This window comes from Cervus canadensis, chromosome 20, assembly GCF_019320065.1.
Source record: "Cervus canadensis isolate Bull #8, Minnesota chromosome 20, ASM1932006v1, whole genome shotgun sequence".
Lineage (NCBI taxonomy): Eukaryota > Metazoa > Chordata > Mammalia > Artiodactyla > Cervidae > Cervus > Cervus canadensis.
In genome coordinates, this window is record NC_057405.1 from 2,977,914 (window position 1) to 3,001,291 (window position 23,378).

The 23,378-nt window shown below is 39.2% G+C and overlaps 1 protein-coding gene across 4 annotated transcripts; it reads right to left on the reverse strand.

Moving 5' to 3' along the window:
* Positions 1–1,792: 1,792 nt before the first annotated feature.
* On the reverse strand, positions 1,793–16,981 carry SRSF12 (serine and arginine rich splicing factor 12). 4 transcript variants are annotated; one of them, XM_043438975.1, is made up of 5 exons: positions 16,685–16,981; positions 10,325–10,429; positions 8,926–9,029; positions 8,607–8,748; positions 1,793–3,822 (listed from the first exon to the last, which is right to left on the reverse strand). In XM_043438975.1, exons 1-5 carry the CDS (start codon positions 16,747–16,749, stop codon positions 3,453–3,455), a joined length of 786 nt encoding a protein of 261 aa, XP_043294910.1. In that variant the 5' UTR covers positions 16,750–16,981; the 3' UTR covers positions 1,793–3,452. The 4 variants fall into 4 exon arrangements, with proteins under 4 accessions (XP_043294910.1, XP_043294912.1, XP_043294913.1 ...); XM_043438977.1 differs by lacking the exon at positions 10,325–10,429 and adding an exon at positions 9,843–9,953 and having other exon boundaries at positions 8,926–9,049; positions 16,685–16,963; XM_043438978.1 differs by lacking the exon at positions 10,325–10,429 and having other exon boundaries at positions 8,926–9,037; positions 16,685–16,963.
* Positions 16,982–23,378: the final 6,397 nt, after the last annotated feature.

Below are 23,378 nucleotides of genomic sequence, written 5' to 3' on the forward strand. Positions count from 1 at the left end.
GATACAAATTTTGCAGAGGGCCTAAACTGACCTGGAAGACCAATGCTGGAGCAAATGCTATGATCCTAAATATTCTATTTTCATCAAGGGAGTGATTCAGATGCTAAGTTCATAATCTTCACTTAATGCTTAAATGTTTTCTAACTGAATATATGAGTTTTGAGACTAATATCTGGATGTATCACTGAACCACTGGTTTTTAAACTACTAGGAATCACGGATTTGTTTTAAAACCTACAGGTGCTGGATCTGAAGCTTTGGTTTCATGACCTGGATTAAGATCCTCTGCATAAATAGCAATGTTATACAAGTACCCCAGATACTTGGCTACCCTGTTTGGAAAACAAATTTAATTTTTAACTCCAAGTAGGAAATTACAATTTTAATGTAGTTTAGAATTATGGGCTACCCTGAAAAGCTCAGTTGGTAAAGAATGCACCTGCAATGCAGGAGACCCTGGTTTGATTCCTGGGTTGGGAAGATTTGCTGGAGAAGGGATAGGCTACCCACTTCAGGATTCTTGGCTTTCCCTCGTGGCTCAGCTGGTGAATCCACCTGCAATGCGGGAGACCTGGGTTCGATCCCTGGGTTGGGAAGATCCTCTGGAGGAGGGAAAGGCTACCCACTCCGGCATTCTGGCCTGGAGAATTCTAGGGTTGCAAAGAGTTGGACATGACTAAGCAACTTTCACTTTTCTTTAGAAGAACTGTAAAAGTATTTCTAAATGTTTCTTCTTTTAAACTCTGATTTTGCCTCATGCAATGGAACTGGAATAAAGAGATACTCGAATATATTTATAATAGAAGAGCATGTCTTAGAATAGTAGTACCTCAAGTAATATATATTTATCTCAGATAACACATAAAGTCCTAAAATTAGTTAATATTTTACATTTAAAGATAAACAGCCCAGTGGCACAAGATTAAATCCTAGACTCCTGATAAAGAATTTTAGCGTGTTTCCCCATTATCTGTCTGCAGCTGCGAAATACCGGCTGCTATACAGTAATTATGTGTATTACTTATAAGAGAAAGAAAACAAGCAATCAAAGTGGCCATCTTTACCTTCTCTGACATAGCTGATCCTCTATGAATCCTGAACAAATGGAGGTAGGAAATGCCCCTATATTTAAAGTGGGCAAGTACCTAAATAAATATACTATCTTTAAAGGAAATGATCACAGATGGGCAATACATTTGCTTTATTTAACAATCTTACCCTAAGTATCCTCTCTTAAAAGGCCCAAGAAACAATTCTATAGCAGAAGTGAATCCTAGAACAGATGTACCCAGAATACAATTTTCCAAGGTATCAGCACAATTGTTAATCAATTTCTACTCACAGAACCCAGTTTCACTGAAGTCTATAATCGTTTCTTTTCCTAATTCTATTATCTCCTTTTCCTCTAAATATTATCTTAGTTTAGCATGTATCTGTCAAAGACTCGTCTTCCACAAAGACAAGCGTGGTGATTGGGGAGGGCAGTATGGAGCCCAGCCACCGCCCGGCTACAAAGTCCGTTGTGTGGCCTTGTTTGGGCATGTCACTGAAGCTCTCTTCATCTCACTTACCTGATCTGCAGTGGTATTGCCCTTACAAAGCTCTTGTGATGAGTGAGTAATGTAAAACTTCACAGAGCACTGCCAAGCACATAGTAAATAACCATGAAGTTTAAGCTATTATCATTCCAGTTTTTCCATCAAGCCAAACAGTACCCTCATAAGCAGTCTAGCAATCACAATGGACAACCAAATCAGAGTAAATTGAAGGGTTAAGCATGTTCAGAAACACGGCCTTTTTAACTTTTTACTAAAATATGATTAAATGTAGACACTATAATCATTCGTAGTATCCACAATAACTACATACATGTGTACATAAACCAAAACATTTATTTAGAAAATACAAAAAATTACTGTTTGTCTTGCTCTTTCTTCAGACTATCCTTTCAATTTTCAGTAGTGCCACATAATTTTATAACTAAATTTTATTACATCTGAACACTTCAAAGAGCTGTAGTTTTGAAATAAATCTTGCTATGATTAAATAGAGAAAATCTATTCAGAAAGTACAGAATGCACGAATTTATGGTACTTATCCAATTACCACCAGCATATAAATTATTTTGTAAAGCTATTTCTTACACACAGGATGTAAAATGCAAAAAAAAAAAAAAAAAGGAATTTGTATTCAAAACAAACAGAAGAAACACTGGCTCCTATAAGCTAAAAATATAAGACAGATTTTTTTTCTTAAGCATTCTAGATACAAATATTAACTATATGGGCTGAGAACTTTTAATTTCAATATAATTCAACAAGGTACACAGTAAAGCTCTATAAATATATCCCCTATAATAACCATATGCAAAACCATTTTATCACAAATACTACCAAACCCTCTGAAAAACGTAAACTACAAACACATTTTTAAAGAAATTCTGTTTTAACAACTACAAAAGAATATCAATAAAGCTATTTGGCTTTAAAAAATGAAGGGCAGTGTAGTGTAAATCCCAGTACTGCGAAGCTGTTTTCTGAGAATGCAGTCTTGAGTTTAATACAAGGTACTAAACATTTTCAAAAATAAACAAAACTTATTCTATACCATTTAAAGTCTTGAACAAAAGCTCTAAAAAGAAACCACTAAGTAACAGATGAAAAGTAGGTATGTAGAATTAACGGTATAAAAGGTGATTTTATACAAAATGTACCATCTTCATATGTATAAGGCTTGATATGAATATTTTTGGACTATGAGTGTTGCACATTTTTATAGCAGTCTCAAACCGTTCAAAATGCAGTATTTCTAAAATGTTTTGATATTTCTGACAGGAATGAACATGATACAGATACAACTTAATATCAATTTATCTATACTGTTCCACTCAGGAACCTTTTTTTGAGCTTAGGAAAGAATTTCTTTTGAATGCTTGATCTCTACATAAACTCTACTTTTAGAAATGTCAGTATTTTATGATACAGAACTAATACCATCAGGAATTGGCCCAAGTTTAAAGAGAAAACACAAAGGAGACATACAGTGTCAAACAGTCTTAAGTTTGCCTTATGCAATTATACAGTCATCATTACTTTTAATGAAAGTGCTTTATAAAGTAAAAAATATTTTACTTACTGTTAATACTTAATATCCAAATCAAATTTTCTAATTTAGTTCCACTTTATACATTTCCTCTAAAAAGTACTCTTCTGCCACGATGTAAGCAAAAAAGGCTCCATAAAATGGGACACCACTCACATCACATTTGTGGTGTGGGCCCTTACACTGAGACCAAATCTTCATTAACCCAAGTGAGAGAGCCTTTATTTCTATACATGCCCAAAGTAACTAATATCAACTCACATTTTCTGTAAGCCTTCAATAATTTTTATTCAACACAATGGGAAGTTTAATGCCTGTATTAAAACCACGGCGCACTCTTCTGTCGCTGCTCACCAGCTGTTTTTATGGCGGCAGCTCCGCGACCTGGGATGTGACCCAAAGTGGGAGTGTTTTGCTGCCTGTGCTTTTGTTTCAGAATTAGTATACGCTTTGGGAGATTTACATGGGGATCTTGCTATGGAGTCAGAATGTCTTCCATGTGATCTTGATTTTGTTCCTGAGCTAGTCTGCTTCTGAGGTGAGCTTGACTGTGATTTTCCTATTGACTTGGACCTTTTCTGCAAGGACTTGGACCTTGACCGTTCTCTAGAACCAGAATTCCTTCTTGGAGTTCTTGACTGCCGTGCTGAGGTAGACCGCCTGGGTAGTGATTTGGAGCGAGATTTAGACTGGCTGTAAGAAAATCGCCTGTGTCGAGACCTGCAAACATCCATAACGTCAGAGGATATATTTCGTACAGAAACAGTTAATAGGTTAGGAAACAACACTTTCAGAAACTTATATACTTTACATAACATTGGTTGCACTTTTGTTGGAGAAAAAAATTCTAATTTTATTATGCGTGCTTTTGGTTCAAAAATATGTACAAGTTTGTAATATTTGACCAAAAGATTTTGACTTTCCTGGGTATCTTTTATGAGTCAGTTCTGAAAAATATATTTTGCATATTTAGTCTGGGTTACATAATCCTAAGAGGTAAGAAAATCTGAAAGGGAAAAAAAGATAAAAAGAAAATATTTAAAGAATATTAAATAATGTTAATAAAAACAAAAACCTAGATGGAGGACTTCTGAACCTTGCCATGACAGAGCAGCTTGTTCTAGACCAATCTTCCCATTAAAAAAAAGCTATATTAAAAGGTTAGACAACACTTACAAAACAACTGTTAAAAGGCATTGGAGAATAACCATCAAAAGCAGAAGCTAAAGGGTTACAAGCCATGAGGTTACAAAGCTAAGGGCTACCAAGTGTTACAAACGGTCTCTTTTCCTGAGACCGTTTTCCAAAAGCCAGAATGGGAGAATTAAGCCCAACTAGAAAATAGCTACTGGACTAAGCTGAAGAGACAGAGATTAGAATTCAGGGCCATCAAAATGGCTAAGACTTAACAGACAAAAATCCCAGAGATGAGGAAAATGCAGACAAACCACCCCATCCCAACCTAAACTCTGCCTATAAATTTTCCTCAAGTCACTGGCTACCATCTACGTTGCATATGTAAGACTCCAAGAGGTTAGCAAAAAACAGCAGCTGAAAGATTGAACATCTGAGTGAACAATGCAAAGAAACAGAGGAAAACAACAAAATGGAAAAGACTAGAGATCTCTTCAAGAAAATCAGAGATACCAAGGGAACATTTCATGCAAAGATGGGCACAATAAAGGACAGAAATGGTATGGACCTAACAGAAGTAGAAGATATTAAGAGGTGACAAGAATACACAGAAGAACTATACAAAAAAGATCCTAATGACCCGGATAACCACTATGGTGTGATCACTCACCTAGAGCCAGACATCCTGGAGTGTGAAGTCAAGTGGCCTTAGGAAGCATCACTACGAATAAAGCTAATGGAGGTGATGGAATTCCAGCTGAGCTGTTTCAAATCCTAAAAGATGATGCTGTTAAAGTGCTGCACTCAATAGGCCAGCAAATTTGGAAAACTCAGCAGTGGCCAAATGATTAGAAAAGGTCAGTTTTCATTCCAATTCCAAAGAAGTGCAATGCCAAAGAATGTTCAAACTACCAAACAATTGCACTCACTGCACATGCTAGCAAGGTAATGCTCAAAATCCTTTAAGCCAGGGGTCAACAGTGCAACTTCCAGATGTACAGGCTGAATTTAGAAAAGGCAGAGGAACCAGAGATCAAATTGCCAACATCCATTGGATTATAGGAAAAGCAAGGGAACTTCAAAAAACATCTACTTCTGCTTCATTGACTACCCTAAAGCCTTTGACTGTGTAGATCACAACAAACTGTGGAAAATTCTTCGAGAGATAGGAATACCGGATCACTTTACCTGCCTCCTGAGAAAACCATATGCAGGTCAAGAAGCAACAGTCAGAACAAGACATGGAACAATGGACTGGTTCAAAACTGGGAAAAGAGTACATCAAGGCTGTATACTGTCACTCTACTTATTTGATTCATATGCAGAGTACATCATGCGAAATGCCAGGCTGGATGAAGCACAAGCTGGAATCAAGATTGCCAGGAGAAATATCAATAACCTCAGATACGCAGATGATACCACTGTGATGGCAAAAAGTGAACAGGAAAGAGCCTCTTGATGAAGATGAAAGAGGAGAGTAAAAAAGCTGGCTTAAAACTCAACAGTCAAAAAAGGAAGATCATGGTATCCGGTCCCATCACTTCATGGCAAATAGTAGGGAAACAATGGAAACAGTGACAGACTTTATCTTCCCGGGCTCCAAAATCACCGCAGATGGTGACCACAGTCATGGAAATTAAAAGATACTTGCTCCTTGGAAGAAAAGCTATGACAAACCTAGACAGCATATTAAAAAGCAGAGACATCACTTTGGTACCAAAGGTCTGTATAGTCAAGGCTATGTGGTTTTCCAGTAGTAATGTACAGATGTGAGAACTGGACCATAAAGAAGGCTGAGTGCCAAAGAACTGATGCTTTCCAGTTGCAGTGCTGGAAAAGACTCCCGAAAGTCCCTTCGACAGCAAGGTGATCCAACCAGTCCATCCTAAAGGAAATCATTCCTGAATATTCACTGGAAGGACTGATGCTGAAGCTCTGATACTCTGGCCACCTGATGCAAAGAGCTGACTCACTGGAAAAGACCCTGACGCTGGGAAGGAGTGAGGGCAGGAGAAGGGGTGACAGGATGAGATGGTTGGATGGCATCAACTCAATGGACATGAGTCTGAGCAAACTCCAGGTGACAGGGAAGGACGCGGAACCCTGGCGTGCTGCAGTCCGTGGGGTCGTGAAGAGTCTGACAGGAGTGAGTGGCTGAACAACAAACAGTGTAACTACCAACAAAAACCACTGAGGTCGGAGAGGTTAAGCAACAGTCTTAACCTTTAGAACAATGCAGAACTGTAACCAGAACAAAGCAGAACTGTACTGTCTTACAAGAAAATGTGGCTCTTTCTATTCCTGATACTCCACAATGATTGGAAACTGACAGTCTTTTTTTGTTTACTTTTCTCCAGACAAGTAGTATACTTTACTGCCACTAGAAGGCAGAATATGCTGTGAATATTCACTTCTCTAGATCAATCAGGAGAAAAGTTGGTTGATTAAGGCTCTAATGCATTTGGAAACAGCTTATATTTTTAATCAATCACATGGACAATTTTCTCCTTTTCTTTTACTCTTTTTCACCAAGACCACTGGTTATCATTTAGTAAGTTAGGACAGTACTGCTTTAGGTACAATATTATATCTAGTTTGATTTTTTTGTATATAAACCATTAACTTATAGTAATGTGAAATGCTGAATATCATTCATATGACTCATGTCCTTTATGAAGTCAGAAGCAATACCAGTGGTACTGGTGTGATTTTGCTACACACCTGGCATATAAAATTTCTTAATTTGTTCTCACCACATTTTAGGTTCTATAAATGTAACTTGTGTTTGAGTATATTGGTGTCAAAATCTCAGATAATCAATCAGTAGTAAAATGGCTTTCCTTTAGCCATGGAACAAAATGGATTACTCTCCACAGATTCACAGGAGGTTTATACTCTTAAGCTCAAGTATGATAAAAAGAATCAAATTCCAGACCAAAACATAACTGTTCCTAAATATTTCTTCATCCACCTTGGAGATGGCTCAATCCTGACCTGGGTTCTCCTGGCTTATAAAAGGAACTCAAGGCTTCCTCTTACTTGCATGCCTCCCTAAGAATATGCCAAAATCAAAACATTTGTTTCAAACCCAAGGTGAAGGACTGATCTGACATGTTAAGATTCTAGGGCTCTGAATAGGCCACATTTTCTAGTAATCAGGATTCTCAGATATTTCTCTCTTCCTGTCTTTTCTTTCCACTTAGCTGGAGGGACTGGAGCCAGGCCACTTTACAGTCTTGTTTTTAGAACTAGGTACTTGGGGAAAAGACTGTCTAGCTCAGGTACACACACTCGATGTTGGGCTCTTCCTTGTATGGGCTCCTGGGAGTTGAGGAACAGAGGGAGTGGAGTGGAACTGAGCAGCTCTGCAGATCAGCTCTGATTTGAGGTTATGTTGTCACTGGAAAGCTTAGATATACTGTATGTGGCCCAGGAGAGCCAACTCTTTCTTTTCTTATCACTAACTGCGCCATGTGGCATCTGGGATCTTAGTTCCCCAACCAGAGATCAAACCCAAGATAAGTCCCCTGCAGTAGAAGCCTGAAGACTTAACCACTGGATTGTGAGGGAAGCCCCAGGAGAGTCAACTCTTTATTACTCATAGAAAAAGGATACTAGCATAAATGCTGATCAATCTTTAAGGACAGAATTCACCTTAAAATTCTATATGCCTATAAAAAAAAAATTACAGCATTAAAATTCAAGAGAAAAACAGTTAAGTGGTAGAATTTAGGCAATGCTAATACAATTTCAGTTATGACTAAAACAACATCACCAAGTAATTTCCACTGCAATTTCCTATTATTGTAACAGAAACTAAATTCTAGCAGGAAAAACAGACAACTTGTAAATATCTTCCTCTGAAAAATCTACTACTTTTATATTTTCTTCCTACAATGCTACCATACTTGGAATTTATTCTTGAAATAATTTGCTTTCTACAAATACACTGATTCACATTTTGATCAACTTCCTTTCACAAATGATTACATTTTTTTCATATGAGTTTTTAATTATCAGGCCTCAGATTCTTAATTTGGGGGTTCATTTAAAAAAATTTTATTTAAAATCCTCATTTTATTGTCAAGTAGACATCTTTAAATTTTTGCTTTTTTCCTCAGTATATATTATCTATTAAAAAGGTTAAACTTAAGTCAGGCATAAAATGAACACACTGGAAGGTATCTAACAAACCCAAGTTAAAATAACAATACATTATAAATTGAGAGGAGCATATCCTTCTAAAAAAGTTGATTCTTTATGTATATTAAGTAAAATGATTCTGGTGTCCTGTTTTTGAAAATTCTTTAAAATGTTTTCTGGAAACAGCATAAAATTAAGTTTTCAATCCCCCTTTATTTTGTACTCACTCTTTAAGGCTATCCGACCGTCGCCTATTTCTTCCCCATGAGGAACTTCTACTTCGGGTTCTTCTTTGGCTAGGGCTTCTTGATCTCCTATGATCACTTGGAGAACAAGGGTGACGTTCTTTTGATTTCATCTGCCCTGGTGCTAGAATATGAAGTTCAAGATTTATAATTCATTACCTGAAAACCTCAATAAACAATCATTCAATAAATAAGCCACTCAAATAGCATTATATTCTGAAATAATTTTAAATTAAAAACCCTGTCATTGCTGAAACTCATCCTGCTAAAAAAGCAAAATATGCTATTAAGTCACACTTACTTTTGCGATCACCTTGTGCAAACTGTATTTCAATCTGACGGCCACATACCCACTTTCTATTGAGGTTATAAAGCGCGTCTTCAGCATCACGAACATCTTCAAATATGACTAGCTGTTAAGGACACTTTGAACATCAGATATCAAAAACATTATTTTTTAAAAATAATTTACAGGTGGCATGAAATTATTAGGAAAAACAAGCTCAAGTTTTTAAGGTCATATCTCTAACATAATTGAAGAATCAGAAAAAATATCGCTATCAAATGCCCCATTATGATTCTTAAGAGTGAGTCTGAAAATGAACAGAAACAAATCTCTAACTGTATTTTTAATGTATACATTAAAAGCTGTAGAATGAATGTAATTTGAAACGTGAGAATAAGTTCAATACCAGCTAGTATTATCAAATAAAACATTTAGGCAGGACTCTCTCCCTTCTCTTAGATAAAAGATTTACCAGGTTTTTCAGTATTTCAGGTAAAAATCAGTACACAGAAGCCTTCATTCTGAAATTAAAATTACTCTTTCATTAAAAGGCTTTTTAAATTAATTTAGGAGAAATTACTTATAAACAAAAGTGCACACATATAAGTGAGCTAAAACATATATTCAAAACTGATTTTGTCCTTTCAAAGTGATCATATTTGACTTTGAACCTACTGCTGTAAAATACCTTTATGTTTTTATTGCTTCGGATATAATTATAAAAGAAATAAACAATCTGTTAACATCTGGAATTATATATCCCACTGAATTCCTTTATCTATGTAAATTATATAATAAACCTAACTAAAATGGAAACAAACTATATAAACCAACTAGCTGTATTTCAGGAGGTTGTCACTGGTTTAACTTTTTAAAAACAGAAAACAGAAAAAGCTTAAGTAATGCAATACAAATGAGACTTAGGCAATTACCTCAGTGTCACTTGGTCTTGAACCTTGACCTTTATTCTTTAGGGCTTGCAAGATGGACTTTATAAGAGACGCAGAACCAACAAAATCAGACTTGGCTTTGATCCTGGAACTCTGAGTATTTAGGAAAGCCGAAGTCTCAACCTGGTGTTGGCTCCGTGCTTTGCTTGGTAAGGACTTCCCCTCTTCCAAGTCTTTACATCTGTGTCCACCCTCCCTCTTTACTCCTTGACGCTTGAGCTTTAGGTGCCTTTTGTCTTGCCTGCTCGGTTTATGCTTGGATTCTAGCTAACAGGTTGGTTCAAACTGAGGGGCGCTTGCCAGCTACTGTGGACTGCTTTAGATTTTCTGAGATAAAGAAATAAACACATTTAATTAGGCCATATTATTTCATAAAATATGCTCCTGAGTATGTGTGTGTAAACATACATGTATATGCACATGTATGTAGTCTATGCACATGCACACAGTAAAATAAAGGATATTGAACATAAGCAAATCCTCTTGGGCGGCGGGTGTAGAAGTCAAGTGGAATGTAAACGTCTACTATAGGGCCATATCGACCAAACTCACGGCGCAAGTCCTCAGGCCTGAAGTATTTTAGAAATAAGGTAAAGAAATATGAATAGCTGGATTTAAATATTTTGCCTACAGAAATTGAGTTGAAACCTTCAGCAGAAAGTATATTTTCTGGACTAGAATTATCTAAAATTGTCTCTCATAGGAATCACCCAGGGTTTAGAAAAGAAAGGAAAAATAAAACAACAAATTCTCAGTTCTAAGTTCTGGAGATTCTGATTCAAGAGGTCTGGAAGTCTGTATTTTAATAAGCACTCTAAGTGGCTTTTATGTTTAGTCAGGTTTGGGATACTGATCCAGCACATTCACTTAATTTTTTTGCTTTTTTACTGAAGCATAGTTGATTTACAATATTGTGTTAGCTTCAAGTGTACAGCATAGTGATATAGTTTTTATATATTTTCTACATATTCCTTTTCAAATTCTTTTCCCTTATAGGTTATTATAAAATATTGAGTACAGTTCCCTGTGCTATATACAGTAGGTCCTTGTTGGTTATTTATTTTCTATAGAGCATATGCACTTTTGAAAGTTACTCCTATTACAAGACTTTTCAACTGTCAAAATACAGAGTACTATTAACTATTCATTAAGAACACATTCATTTGTCTCACTATAATTTCATATTTATGTTAAATGTTTTCAGATAGAAATGATTCTAAAGAAGTCCTAAAGTTACTTCTCAGGCTTTAAAAGAAAAATCGATGCTTTATTAGTAAACATAAAGAAAAAAAACTACCAGAGCCCCAAATCTGGCAAGTATTTTTGAGTCACTTACATGCTTTCTGCTGTCATAGATACTAAAGAGGGGACACCAAGGAAACACAAAGCATAATATTTCTCTTCAGGAGTTACAACTTAACTGGAGAGACAGAACACGGAGCATTAAAACCTGACAGTTATAATGCATTTATATACCAGCCACTGTTCACTTTAAGACCACTTAATTCCCATAACAGATCTTTACAAATGTTGTTTACAGATGAGGGTACAGACAGATGAAGTCACCTAACGTCACCGAGTCAGAAAGAGACAGAGCTGGAAGCAAACTCCCACAATCTGACACTAGTCTGGCTTCCTAACGACTATATCCTACTGCCTCTTGGAGCTCATAGAGATTCAAAACCAGCTATGAGCACAAAACACGGCTTAGAGGAATTATGGAGTATTTCAAAACATACTCCGTAGAAAAAAGGGCCCAAAGATGAGCACAAAGCTTCTAACTTGGGCAAATGGAAGAAAGACGGTGTCCAAGATAAAAATTAGATAACTGGAAAAGACAGTTAGATTGAAGATTGAGGAGAGGCAAAAGAAGAAACTTTCACGTTTAGAAATGCCAAATTTGAGGTGATGGTGAAACAGCCATAAGAGTTCTATTCTATGAGCAACTGAAAACTGTGGTTATTCAAATTCAATTTTATTTTTTCTCAAGACTATAAGTCAGTGATTAAAGCTAGAGATATGAATTTAAGAATTACATAAAGATTCAACTAACACTAACCAAGTAGCCAATATTATGTTGATATCATGACAATTTCATTTTATTTTTATTATTTTATTTTTAATATTCACTATACCATGCTTAACTGCCTGCCTTTCCTGAGTGACTGTTACCTTTAGATTTAGAGGACAATGACAATGTCTTTTTCTTTCATTTATTCATTCAACAAATACTTACTGAGTATGTACTATGGACCAGGCTCTAGGAATATGATGGAGAACAAGACAGACACAATTCCTGCTCCCATAAAACACAGACTACAGAGCAAAAAATCTCAACCATTCCTGAATATTGGAATCATCTGTAAAGGAGATGTCATGGAAGCAGGCATTCCAGCCTGATCCTTTAATCCCTGACCTAATTTGTGCTTCCCATGGTGGGCCCCGGTTATGTTTAATTTTTTAAGGGTTTCATAAGCAATTCTGAGGCTCAGGGTTGAGAATCACTTCTAAAGCAGATGTCTTCACTAGTATATCTCAGTACCTAACATAGTTGCTTGGCATATAGGAGGCCTCAGAATATACCTGCTGTATTAATGAGTGAAGGACACATTACTGTTACTATTTACCAGTCAAGGAGATTGAAAGTGAGTTACCTTGCCCAAAGATACACAGAGCCAGCAGCAAAGCTAGAATTCAAATGAGTACCTTCAGAGGCAACCAATTCCATCAACCAAATGTGAGTGGCTGACAGAAAACGATACTAGATATATAAAGGAGGCTAGAGCAATGTGTCATAGAGACTTAGAACCCCGGAAGTCTGAGGGAATGAACCTTCTCTAAAGAACTGGCTCTTATTCAGTCTCCTCTTCATCTTAGCTGTTAGCTGTTGTTTTGTTTTTTTTTTTCCATTTATTTTCATATTTCTGGTATGATCTATTTTGATATTAAACACCCATGTATCCATCAACATTTATTATGCTTTAATACTTACTATACTTGTAATTTTTAGTATTTTTTAAGAAGATACTATATTCTTCTCCCTCAGAAATCATCACTGGTGTGCATCATTCCTCTACAAAACTTTGTATTTCTACTGCAAATCTATATAAATGGTATCAGATCACCTATAAATGATACCAGATTACCTGCAAAATTTTGCACCTTGCCTTTTCCACCCTTGAGATTTCTCCTTGGTGCTCTAGTTCACTCATTTTAACTCTGTATTGGTATTGTTATGGATAAACCACAATTTTACACATACTTCTATGGGTGAGCATTTAATATGCTTCCTTTTTTTAACTGCAAATTGTGCTTAGCATAGTTTTCTGGGATGTACCACTAGCCATGCAATTGATGGGCTGGAGAGTATACATATCTTCAGCTTTCCTACATGTTCTCCAAAATGGCCAAATCAACTTATACTCCTCAAGACATGCATCAGAATGCCTAAGAATCCAACTCCTCACTCCCTGCCATGCTGAAGGATATAAAGTGAATGGGTATCTCATTATTTGAATTTTAATTTCTGTAAACACCAGTTAGGTTCAACATCTTAACATGATTATGGGTCATTTATTCTAGGGTCAGAATTTCTGGGCTAAAGAGGGTATATACATTTAATTTCTATGAAACGGCCAAACAGTTCTGCAAAATGGTTGTTAACATTTTATACTCCCACCAACAACATGTACATTTCAGTTCTGCCCATCTCTGTCAGCACTTTGTATTGTCAGTCTTTTGAATTTTAGCCATTCAAGAGGGTATTAAGTGGAATCTTGCTGTGGTTTCAATTTGTACTGCAATTTTTGCATTTCAATTTGTACATTTGCATTGTACAAATGATGCTGAGCACTTTTTCACATGCTAATTGGACATTCACATGTATTTCTCTTGAACATGTAGGAGCTTTTTGCCCATTTTTAATAATAACATTTGTCTTTTCATTGTTGACTTATAAAAGCTCATCACTATTCCTAGAAAAAGTCCTTTGTGAGATATATGCTTTCTGAGTACTTCCTCCCAGTCCCTGGCTCACCTATTTACTTTCTTAATGAACAGAAATTTTAATTTTGGAGAAACCTGATTTTTCAATATTCCCTTTTAAGGTAATGATTTTGTCTTATAATAAATCTGCCTATCCCTAAGTCATACAGATATCTTCCTTTGCTTTCTTCTAAAAGCTTTACAATTTTATCTTTTACATATCAATTAATGATCCAGTTCAAATTATGTGGGACAGGGGTTGAAGTACATTTTTTCCCTATATATATCCAGTTGTTACAGCGTCATTTGGTGCAAAGTTTTTTTTTCTAAAGGCTTTAGTGCCTTTGTCAAAAATCAATTGACTCTCTATGTGTGGATTATTTATGGACCCTCTTTCTGTTCTATAGATCTATTCGTCTATCCTTAGGCCAATAACAAAGTTTTGATTATTGTAACTTTTTAGTAAATCTTTAAGCCAGGGAATATAAGCCTTCCAGCTTCAGTGACCTTTTAAAAAATTATTTTGGCTCTTCAGATCCTTTGCATATTAATATATTTTAGAATTAATTTGTTCCTATTTTTAAAAAGCATTTGATCAGGAATGCCTTGAATCTATAATATAATCAACTGGGATGGAACTGATAACATAACAGTTCACCTTCTAATCTAAGAACACACACTATATTTATTAATTTATATTGGTCTTTGATTGCTCTTGGCCATGTGTTGTTATCTTCAATGCAAAGGTTTTTAGTGGTTTTGCAAAACTTATTCCTAAGTATGTTTCTTGATACTAAGATAAAAGGAATTTTAAAAGTTTTTGTTGTTTGCTGTTAGTATATACAAATAGAATTTTCACTAAATTTACTTCATATTCTGGTGACTTAAGGAAACTATTAGTGACTGTAGCTTTATGTAAACAAACATGTCACCTAAGAATAGGGACAGGTTTTACTTTTACCTTCATAATTTTTATGTCTTTTATTTTTCTTGCCTTGTTACATTGGTTAGGACCTGCAATAAAATGTTGAATAGTGGTTGTAAGAGTTGACATCCTTGTCTTGTTCTGATCTTAGGAAGAAAGCATTCAGTTTCATTATTAAGTATGTTGTTAGCTAAAGGTTTTTCATAGATGCCCAAAAGCTGAGGAAGTTCCCTTCTATGTGTGTGTGTGCATTACTTGGCCTGCACAATGTTTATAAACATTTAACAAAAAGTGCTGAAACATGGAAATGCCAATATTTTATAGCTTTTAAAACTACAAAAACCGCAATTTTGTATGATTCAACTTAGAAACTGCCAACAGTTTGAAACTGACAGTTTACACACACAAAATACAGGCTTTTGACTTCTTTTGAAAATTAAAACGATGTGGCCACAACTCCAAATGTCTATACAGCATACAGCAGTTATAGCTAAAGCCTGGTAGCAGCCACTGTCCTCTTGAGATGGCACATGTTCTTTTTTCCATGTGCGACAGTCCACACCATTCTATTGGGCTTTAACCTGACACTTTCACTCATTCATTCATATTACCATGGTTGGCCTCTGTGGCCATTAGAATTGGAAACCTTACTTTTTTTTTTGTTGGCGCACTGCAATCTTACTCAGTATACAAGTGGTCTGTTTAACCACAGCAATTTTTTTAACCTTACCCAAATTATAAATTTTGCTTGCTTTCTATTTAATATGCTGATAAACAAGTTGAGCAAAGACATGTAAACACAGGCATACTTAGAATGTTAAAGTATGTTAACTCTCAGTCTATAGTTGTGACATGCATATATATATTATTAGCAGAAATCGAGTTTCTAAGAAAGACTTAAAATTTACTTCTCAAAAGTAAATTATGATGATTACTCTTGATGGCTCTGGAGTCAAAGGCTCCAATATATTTCCAGCCGTGAAGCCCCAGGTAAGTCACTGAAACTGAATTTCAGCTTTCCCTTCGGTACCACAAAATAATCTTGCATAACAATAAAGACTGGGATGGGGGGGAGGGCTGTGGAGTAAATTAAGCAAGCCCAAGTGAAACGAAAATATCTACTAATCTCCCCCCATCCCCTCTGGCTCCTACTGAGGGAGAAAGACACAGCTCTAAGAAGTCAACATTAGAAACTATGCAGACAGAATTCTCCCAAGGGGGGCGGGTGGGCTGAATGCAACAGAATCGACCAGGGAAGTCTATCCAAACCATTATGATGGGTGTTTACACTGCACTCCAAACTTTAAGGGAAAACACATAAACCTCATTCACCCAAGTTATCCTTTGTATACAGTATAAGATTGTGCAACAAATAAATTAACGAGCGCCACCTGTAAGTAAACCAGACTACTGACTACAGTCGTCAGGCCCAAAGTACGCACTATTCCGTAACGCGTTCTCAGCATCCCCAACTCCTTCCCAGCTAGGTGGGGAGATGCGCGGCTTTATCCCTGCCCAGCGACAAAGGGGCGAGACGCTGGCACTCGCCCGAGGAACTCTCAGGGGCGGAGGCGGCGGGGACCGCGGCTCCCGGCCAGGGGCAGCCGGCGCGCCTCCTGTTCTCTCGGCGAGGAACAGGCACCGGCCAGCCGCCCAGGTGCGGGGAACGGCCAAGGGCGGCGGGGCCCGGAGACGGGGCCGCGCCGGGGCGGAAGGCCGGGCGGGAGGGCGGAGGCGCGGGTCCCGTCCAGGCCCCGGGCAGCCCGAGGACTCCCGCCGGCCTCGGAAGAGGCTCCTCCACGGCGAGCCCCGGGCCGGCCGGCGGCGAGGAGCGGGCTGGCCCCGCCGGGCGCCGCGTCGCGGCCGTTACCCGCCCCTCCCCCGCGCGCCAACCTGCGGACCCACCGCCGCTCACCTGGTGGCGTCCGCGACGTTCCTGACGAACAGGGAGGTGTTAGGGGGCCTCGTGTAGCGAGACATGACCGCGTCCTCCGTTCCCTCGGGGGGTCTGCCCGGCCGCCGGGCTCCCTCTGTCTCCCGCCGCCGCCGCCGCCACAGCAGCTCCGCCGGCCCGCGGCGCGACCCCCTCGCCTCGGCCTCGGCCTCGGCCCCGCCAGCGCGCAGCCGCAGAGGCGGGCGCGGGGGCAGCGCTGTGCGGCGCGAGTCCGTCCGCGCGGACCACGCGGGGGCGGGGCCGAGCGCGTGCGGGAGGGGCGGGGCCGAGCGCGTGCGGGGAGGGGGCGGGGCCGGGCGGGGGTCCCAGGATTCGAGGGCCTCTTCGAAGGGCGCGGCGCGCGAGCCCCGGGGTGGAGGGCATCGGGGAAGGGGCAGCGCCGGGGTCCCCGGGGGGTCGAAAGGGACTCTCGGAGGGGGCGGCTGGGGTCGGAGTGTAATAGGAGGGCATAGACTAGAGCGGTCCTACGGGCTGAAGCAGGTGAACCGCGGGTTAGTAAGCATTCGGAGAAAAGATGTTGCGAGTCGGAGGTGGGCGGGGTTCAACTTCGCCACAGCCGGATGGTCACTAGGGCCTTCTTTATTGCATCCTCAGCCCCAGACCTTGGCAGTGGTTCTGCCTCCTGCCCGTTGAATGCTGAGACTGTTTAGACTTTCAAACTTTGAGGATTTTTTTTTTGATTCTTCATCCATTATTCGTTTGGAGTACACCATTCAGCTGTGAGTACATTCATTCAGATGTTTACTGAGCACCTGCATGCACCGAGAACTATTCTAGGTGTGGGACCCAGCAAAAAACAAAAGCCATGTCCCTGCCCTCATAGAGCTTACATTCTTGAGCGAAGACCAGACAGTAAAAGAATGAACAAGTGAATACGTGGTGTGGAATAAGGCGATGAAAATGCAGAAGCAATTAAGCAAATTTAAATTATCTTCTCCCTGCCTCTCCAATACGTCTTAGCCACCCCTTCTTAGTACTCCTCGTGCCTTCACATTTGCTACTGTGGTCAGAAAAACGTGTTACCAGGACTGAAACCAGGTGGCTTGTAATTATAGCAGCACCCCTTTTCATTCTCAGAAGTGGCTAATTTGGGAGGGTAAATAATATGGTCATCCTACCTAGCCCATGGCTGTCTCAAAGGCTGTGAGTTTCCCAAGGTCAGCAAATGCTTCTGGAATAGTGGCCATTCGTTCAAAATGTGATTCCTTAGGGCACAGCAAGCTCTGGGCTAGCCTGGGGATCTAAGGAGTGGAAGTGGGATCACATTCTTTGAAGCTTACAACTTGGTAGAGGAGGCAGAATCTAATTATCATGCTGATAAAGATAAGCCTATGCTAAGGGTATGAAAACAGCTACATGCAAGACTTCCCTCCTGACCCAGTGGTTAAAAATCCATCTCGCAATGCAGGTGATACAGGTTCAATGCCTGGTGGGGGAACTAAGATCCCACATGCTTTGGAGCAGCTGAGTCTAAGGACCACAACCAGACAGGCCATGCACCACCACGAAAGACCCCACATGATGCAAGGAACATCCTGTGGGCTGCAAGACCTGATGCTGTCAAATGAATAAATTTTTTTTTCTTAAAAAGTAGCTACATGCTGCTGGAAGGGTACCTTATGGGGGTTGGCAAGCAAGGCTAGAGGATCACTGACCTTTACCCTGAAGAAGCCTCACAGGAATATTTGAAGAATGAAGAGGAGCAATCCATGCACTGGAACAGCATGTGCAAAGGCTTTGAGGCAATACAGGGAAATGAAAGGCAGCAAACAGGAGTAGCAAGCTGGAGAAGAAGAAGAAAATGAGGCTGGAGAGCAGGCTGAGTGTATGGTAGGAAAGTTTGATTTTCTCAGTTCAGTTCAGTTGCTCAGTCGTGTCCGACTCTTTGTGACCCATGGACTGCAGCACGCCAGACTTCCCTGTTCATCACCACTCCTGAAGGTTGCTCAAACACATGTCCATCGAGTTGGTGATGCCATCCAACCATCTCATGCTCTGTCGTCCCCTTCTCCTCCTGCCCTCAATCTTTCCCAGCATCAGGGTCTTTTCCAATGAGTCAGTTCTTCGCATCAGGTGGCCAGAGTATTGGAGTTTCAGCTTCAGCATCAGTCCTTCCAATGAATATTCAGGATTGATTTCCTTTAGGATGGACTGGTTGGATCTCCTTGCAGTCCAAGGGACTCCAGAGAGTCTTCTCCAACACCACAGTTCAAAAGCATCAATTCTTCGGTGCTCAGCTTTCTTTATAGTCCAACTCTCACATCCATACATGACTACTGGAAAAACCATACCTTTGATTAGATGGATCTTTGTTGGCAAAGTAACGTCTCTGCTTTTTAATAGGCTGTCTATAACTTTTTTGAAACAAATTACCACAAATTCAGTGGTTTAAAAGAACAAAATCGTATTCTCTCGCGGTTTAGGAGGCCAGAAATCTGAAATCAGGGTGTTGGCAGGGCCGCACTCTCTCTTAAGGCACTAGAGGAGCCTCCTTCCTTGCTTCTTCTGGTCCCTGGTGCCTCCGATCTCTGCTTCCATCTTCATACAGCTTTCTCCTCTTTGTTTTATGAGGACACTTGTCATTGGATTTAGGGTCCACCCAGGTAATCCAGGATGATCTCATCTCAAGATCCTTAACTTAATTGCAAAGACTCTTTTTCCAAATAAGATTAGGACTTGGGCCTGTCTTTTCTGGGGCCACCATTCAACCCACTACACTGACCTTGCCGAGGAAAGAGATTTGGTAGGAAGTGAGAGTTATTAATAAACCTCTTCCCTTGGGCCTCCCAGATGGTGCTAGTGGTCAAAGAACCTGCCTGCCAAGGCAGGAGATGTAAGAGATGTGGGTTCGATCCCTGGGTCGGGAAGATCCCCTGAAGGAGGGCGTGGCAACCTACTCCAGTATTCTTGGAGAATCCTGGAGAATCCCACAGAGGGAGCCTGCTGGGCTACAGTCCATATGGTCACAAAGAGTTGGACACAACTGAAGTGACCTAGCACGCGTGCATGCACACTGACACGTTAAGTGGGGTAAAAATTCACTGGACTCTATGTAAACCATGAACCTATTAGTTAAAAATATATGCAGTGGTCTGCTCACTTATAAACAGAGCTGTTTCTAGGTGGAGGCGTTACACTCTGATTTTCACTTTCTTTTCCTTACAGTTGGTACTGTCGGGTTATTTTTAAAATGCTTTTTATAATTGGAAGAACTCTACAAATCTCTTTACAGTTTGAAAAAAGCTTCTATTGGCATATCTGAAAAGACCTAATGGGTAGGTAGTGGGTTTTTTTCCTGTTCCTATTGATAGAAGCATTTGAGGAAAGGGACTTAAACTATGGAAGTTCAGTTACAAACTTGAACTTTAAAGCTAGCTGGAATTGATTTAAAATAAGTTATGGAAATGGTAACCATGTCAGAGATGGATACGATAAGTAGCTTGACTGTAGTAACCATTTCACTATGAGTGTCTATATATCCAATTATCATGTTGTATGCTTTAAATGTGTACAATTTTAATTTAAAATAATAAATAAGTTACAGAACCCTAACTGTTTATATGACATAAAAATGTATGTTCCTCCTATTTCCAAATTCGATTCGAGGCAACGAAGTGTGGGGAAACTGCTGTCTAGTTGGAAGGCTGGAGGCGGGCTGTCGTCAGGAAGGGACAACTGAAGAATGTTACCCAGAGGGTCAGGCTGCCCTAGCATCTGACGGCAACTGCTGCGCTGTGCTTTACCCTGCCCTTGGCATTTGTGGTACTCTTACTTAAAGTGAAAGCGAGAGTCACTCAGTCGTATCCAACTCTTTTCAACCCCATGGACTATATAGTCCATGGAATTCTCCAGGCCAGAATACTGGAGTGGGTAGCCTTTCCCTTCCCCGGGGGATCTTCCTAACCCAGGGACTGAACCCAGGTCTCCCGCATTGCAGGCAGATTCTTTGCCAGCTGAGCCACAAGGGCAGATACTCTTACTTAAAGAAGCAAAGAAAAGGTGTTAGGTCAAGACTAAATATGCTGCCTGTCACCAGGTTCACGAACATATTCATATTTACCCTAAGACTAGACTTTAGTTAGATGCATTTAGTAAAAGTATCACTTTAATGAATCATTGCCTTAAGGCATTAAATGGTACCCCCAAGGCTTGGGAGAGTTAATGTTCTCTCTAAATTGCCAGAGAATTCCCAAGGGGTATACCACTGGCAAAATCTGATGACGGTTTGATAACTATAGCTCCTGTTGTATAGCAGAGTTATATGTATCATTCTTTGCAGCAGTTACTACTTCCTTTCCATTTAATACAGTTTTAATGGGAATTCCCTGGCTGTCCAGTAGATACGACTCTGCTTTCACTACCAAGGGTGCAGTTTCAGGGAATGAAAATCCTGCAAGCCGAGGAGCATGGCCAGTACATAATAATAATAATAATAATAATAATGCAGTTTCAAAATTACACTTTATATTCACCATAAAAAAAGAGGTAATAATTATGCGATGTGATAGAAGTGTTAGCAAATGTTAATCATGTTGCCATACATAAATCTATCAAACAAATGTTATACACCTTAAATGTAGGCAATGTTATGTCAGTTCTAGCTCCATAAAATAAATAAGTAATTAATAAATGCTACAGTCTAATGCTTCTTGTTTTTCCCTATAAGAGAGACTTTGACTGGAAAATATTTTAGCAAAATTAGGTTATTTCTCATTTAAATAATATTGTTACATTACCTAGCTCACTTTTCAAAAGCAAATAGATTTTAAACTTCTTCATTGAAATCACAGTTCCATAGAGAATATAGCATGAAAAATTCAGAATCTTTTTTTAACTTGCTAAAACTTGTCGTAGTGGACAAATCTTTAAAATCAGGCATCTGTAAGTTATGTTTAAAATAAAAGCACTTATGATTTTATTTCTAATGTTTGAAACTTGACTCCTAAGCCCTGTCTCTGGGAAAATTGCTGATAACTCACTTTTCGTTTAGCATCTAAAGTGAAAGTGAAAGTTTGGCTGCCCTGTGACATGTGAGATCTCAGTTCCCTGAAGAGGGATGGAACCCACATCCCCTGCATTGGAAGGTGGATTCTTAACCCCTGGACCACCAGGGAAGTCCCAAGGCTAGCCCTATTTCTAATTACCATGGATAATCAAGAGATACCAAGGCTGGTTTATAAAAGCAAACCATGTATTTTTGTTTTTCATTCTGAACAAACACACACATAAAATTGAAATAGAGCTGATGTACACTAGTATATTAGTTTCAGGAGTACCACATAGCAATCTGACATTTACATATATTATGAAATGATCACCACAGTAAGTCTAGTAATCATCCATCCTCATACAAAGCTATTACAGTGTTATTAACCATATCTTTATGCTGTATATTATATCCCCGTGGCTTACTTTATAACCGGAGGTTTATACCTCTTAACGTCCTTCACTTGTTTTGCCCACCTTTCTGCCACTTTCTCCTCTGGCAACCACCCACCCACTCGTTCTCCGTATCTATGAGGCTGTTTTGTGCAACATCTATTTGTTATTCTACGGCAAGCCTACAATGCCTGTGGCTGTATAATATCACTAACTTTTTTTCCAGTTCTTAAATGGGTCAAAATAGTCTCATTATCAAATCTGTAACTAAAGAGTCAAATCATGAAAAACTAGTATATTTTAATCAGATTAATTAACTAGTTTTGTTTTTGACTATCATAGTAGAGAATTAGACATAATTGAAAATTAAATTGTACTTGGATATGCATGAGTGTGTTGAAATCTGGATGATGAAAAGTACTTTGGAGAAGTAAATTCCACAGTAATGAAGTCAGCTGGTATTATCTTATGCTGTGAACTAATTCTCCAACAGATGGTGCTAGCTTGCCTCTAGTGACAGGTATTCTGGTCTATCCTCCCTTAAAATGTACCGTGACCTTGATGGTGTTCATGATGGAAAGCGATGTGGTGATTCGAATAGAATGTCTTGTAAACATTCTTCTATTGCCCCTGAACTTTGGCTAATAAGACATCATCATCATTTCACACAATCCAATTGGAGAATATATCCTCTTATGAGGATTATGAACATTTCTTCCATGATAGTTCAGCTGGTAAAGAATCTGCCTGCAATGCAGGAGACCCTGGTTCGATTCCTGGGTCGGGAAGATTGCCTGGAGAAGGGATAGGCTACCCACTCCAGTATTTTTGGGCTTCCCTGGTGGCTCAGATGGTAAAAAATCCGCCTGCAGTGCAGGACACCTGGATTCGATCCCTGGGTTGGGAGATCCTCTGGAGGAGGGCATGGCAACCCACTCCAGTTTTCTTCCCTGGAGAAACTCCATGGACAGAGGAGCCTGGCGGGCTACAGTCCATGGGGTCACAAAGATTCGGACACAACTGAGTGACTAAGCACAGCATAGCTATAGGAAACCATTTTAAAGGTAATTTATATGATAACAATGAGTATTATTTAACTTTTTCAGAAAAGTCAGATTAAAGAAGGCTTGTCTCTTTAACTATATATCCCCCCAAATTACACCAAATCTCAAAAATGTTGGAGGTGGGTGTTTCTTCCTAACTTAATTTGACAAATATTTAGTGATCTACTAAATATAGTACTAGGATGAAAATAGATGTTTCCTAATTCTGAAGG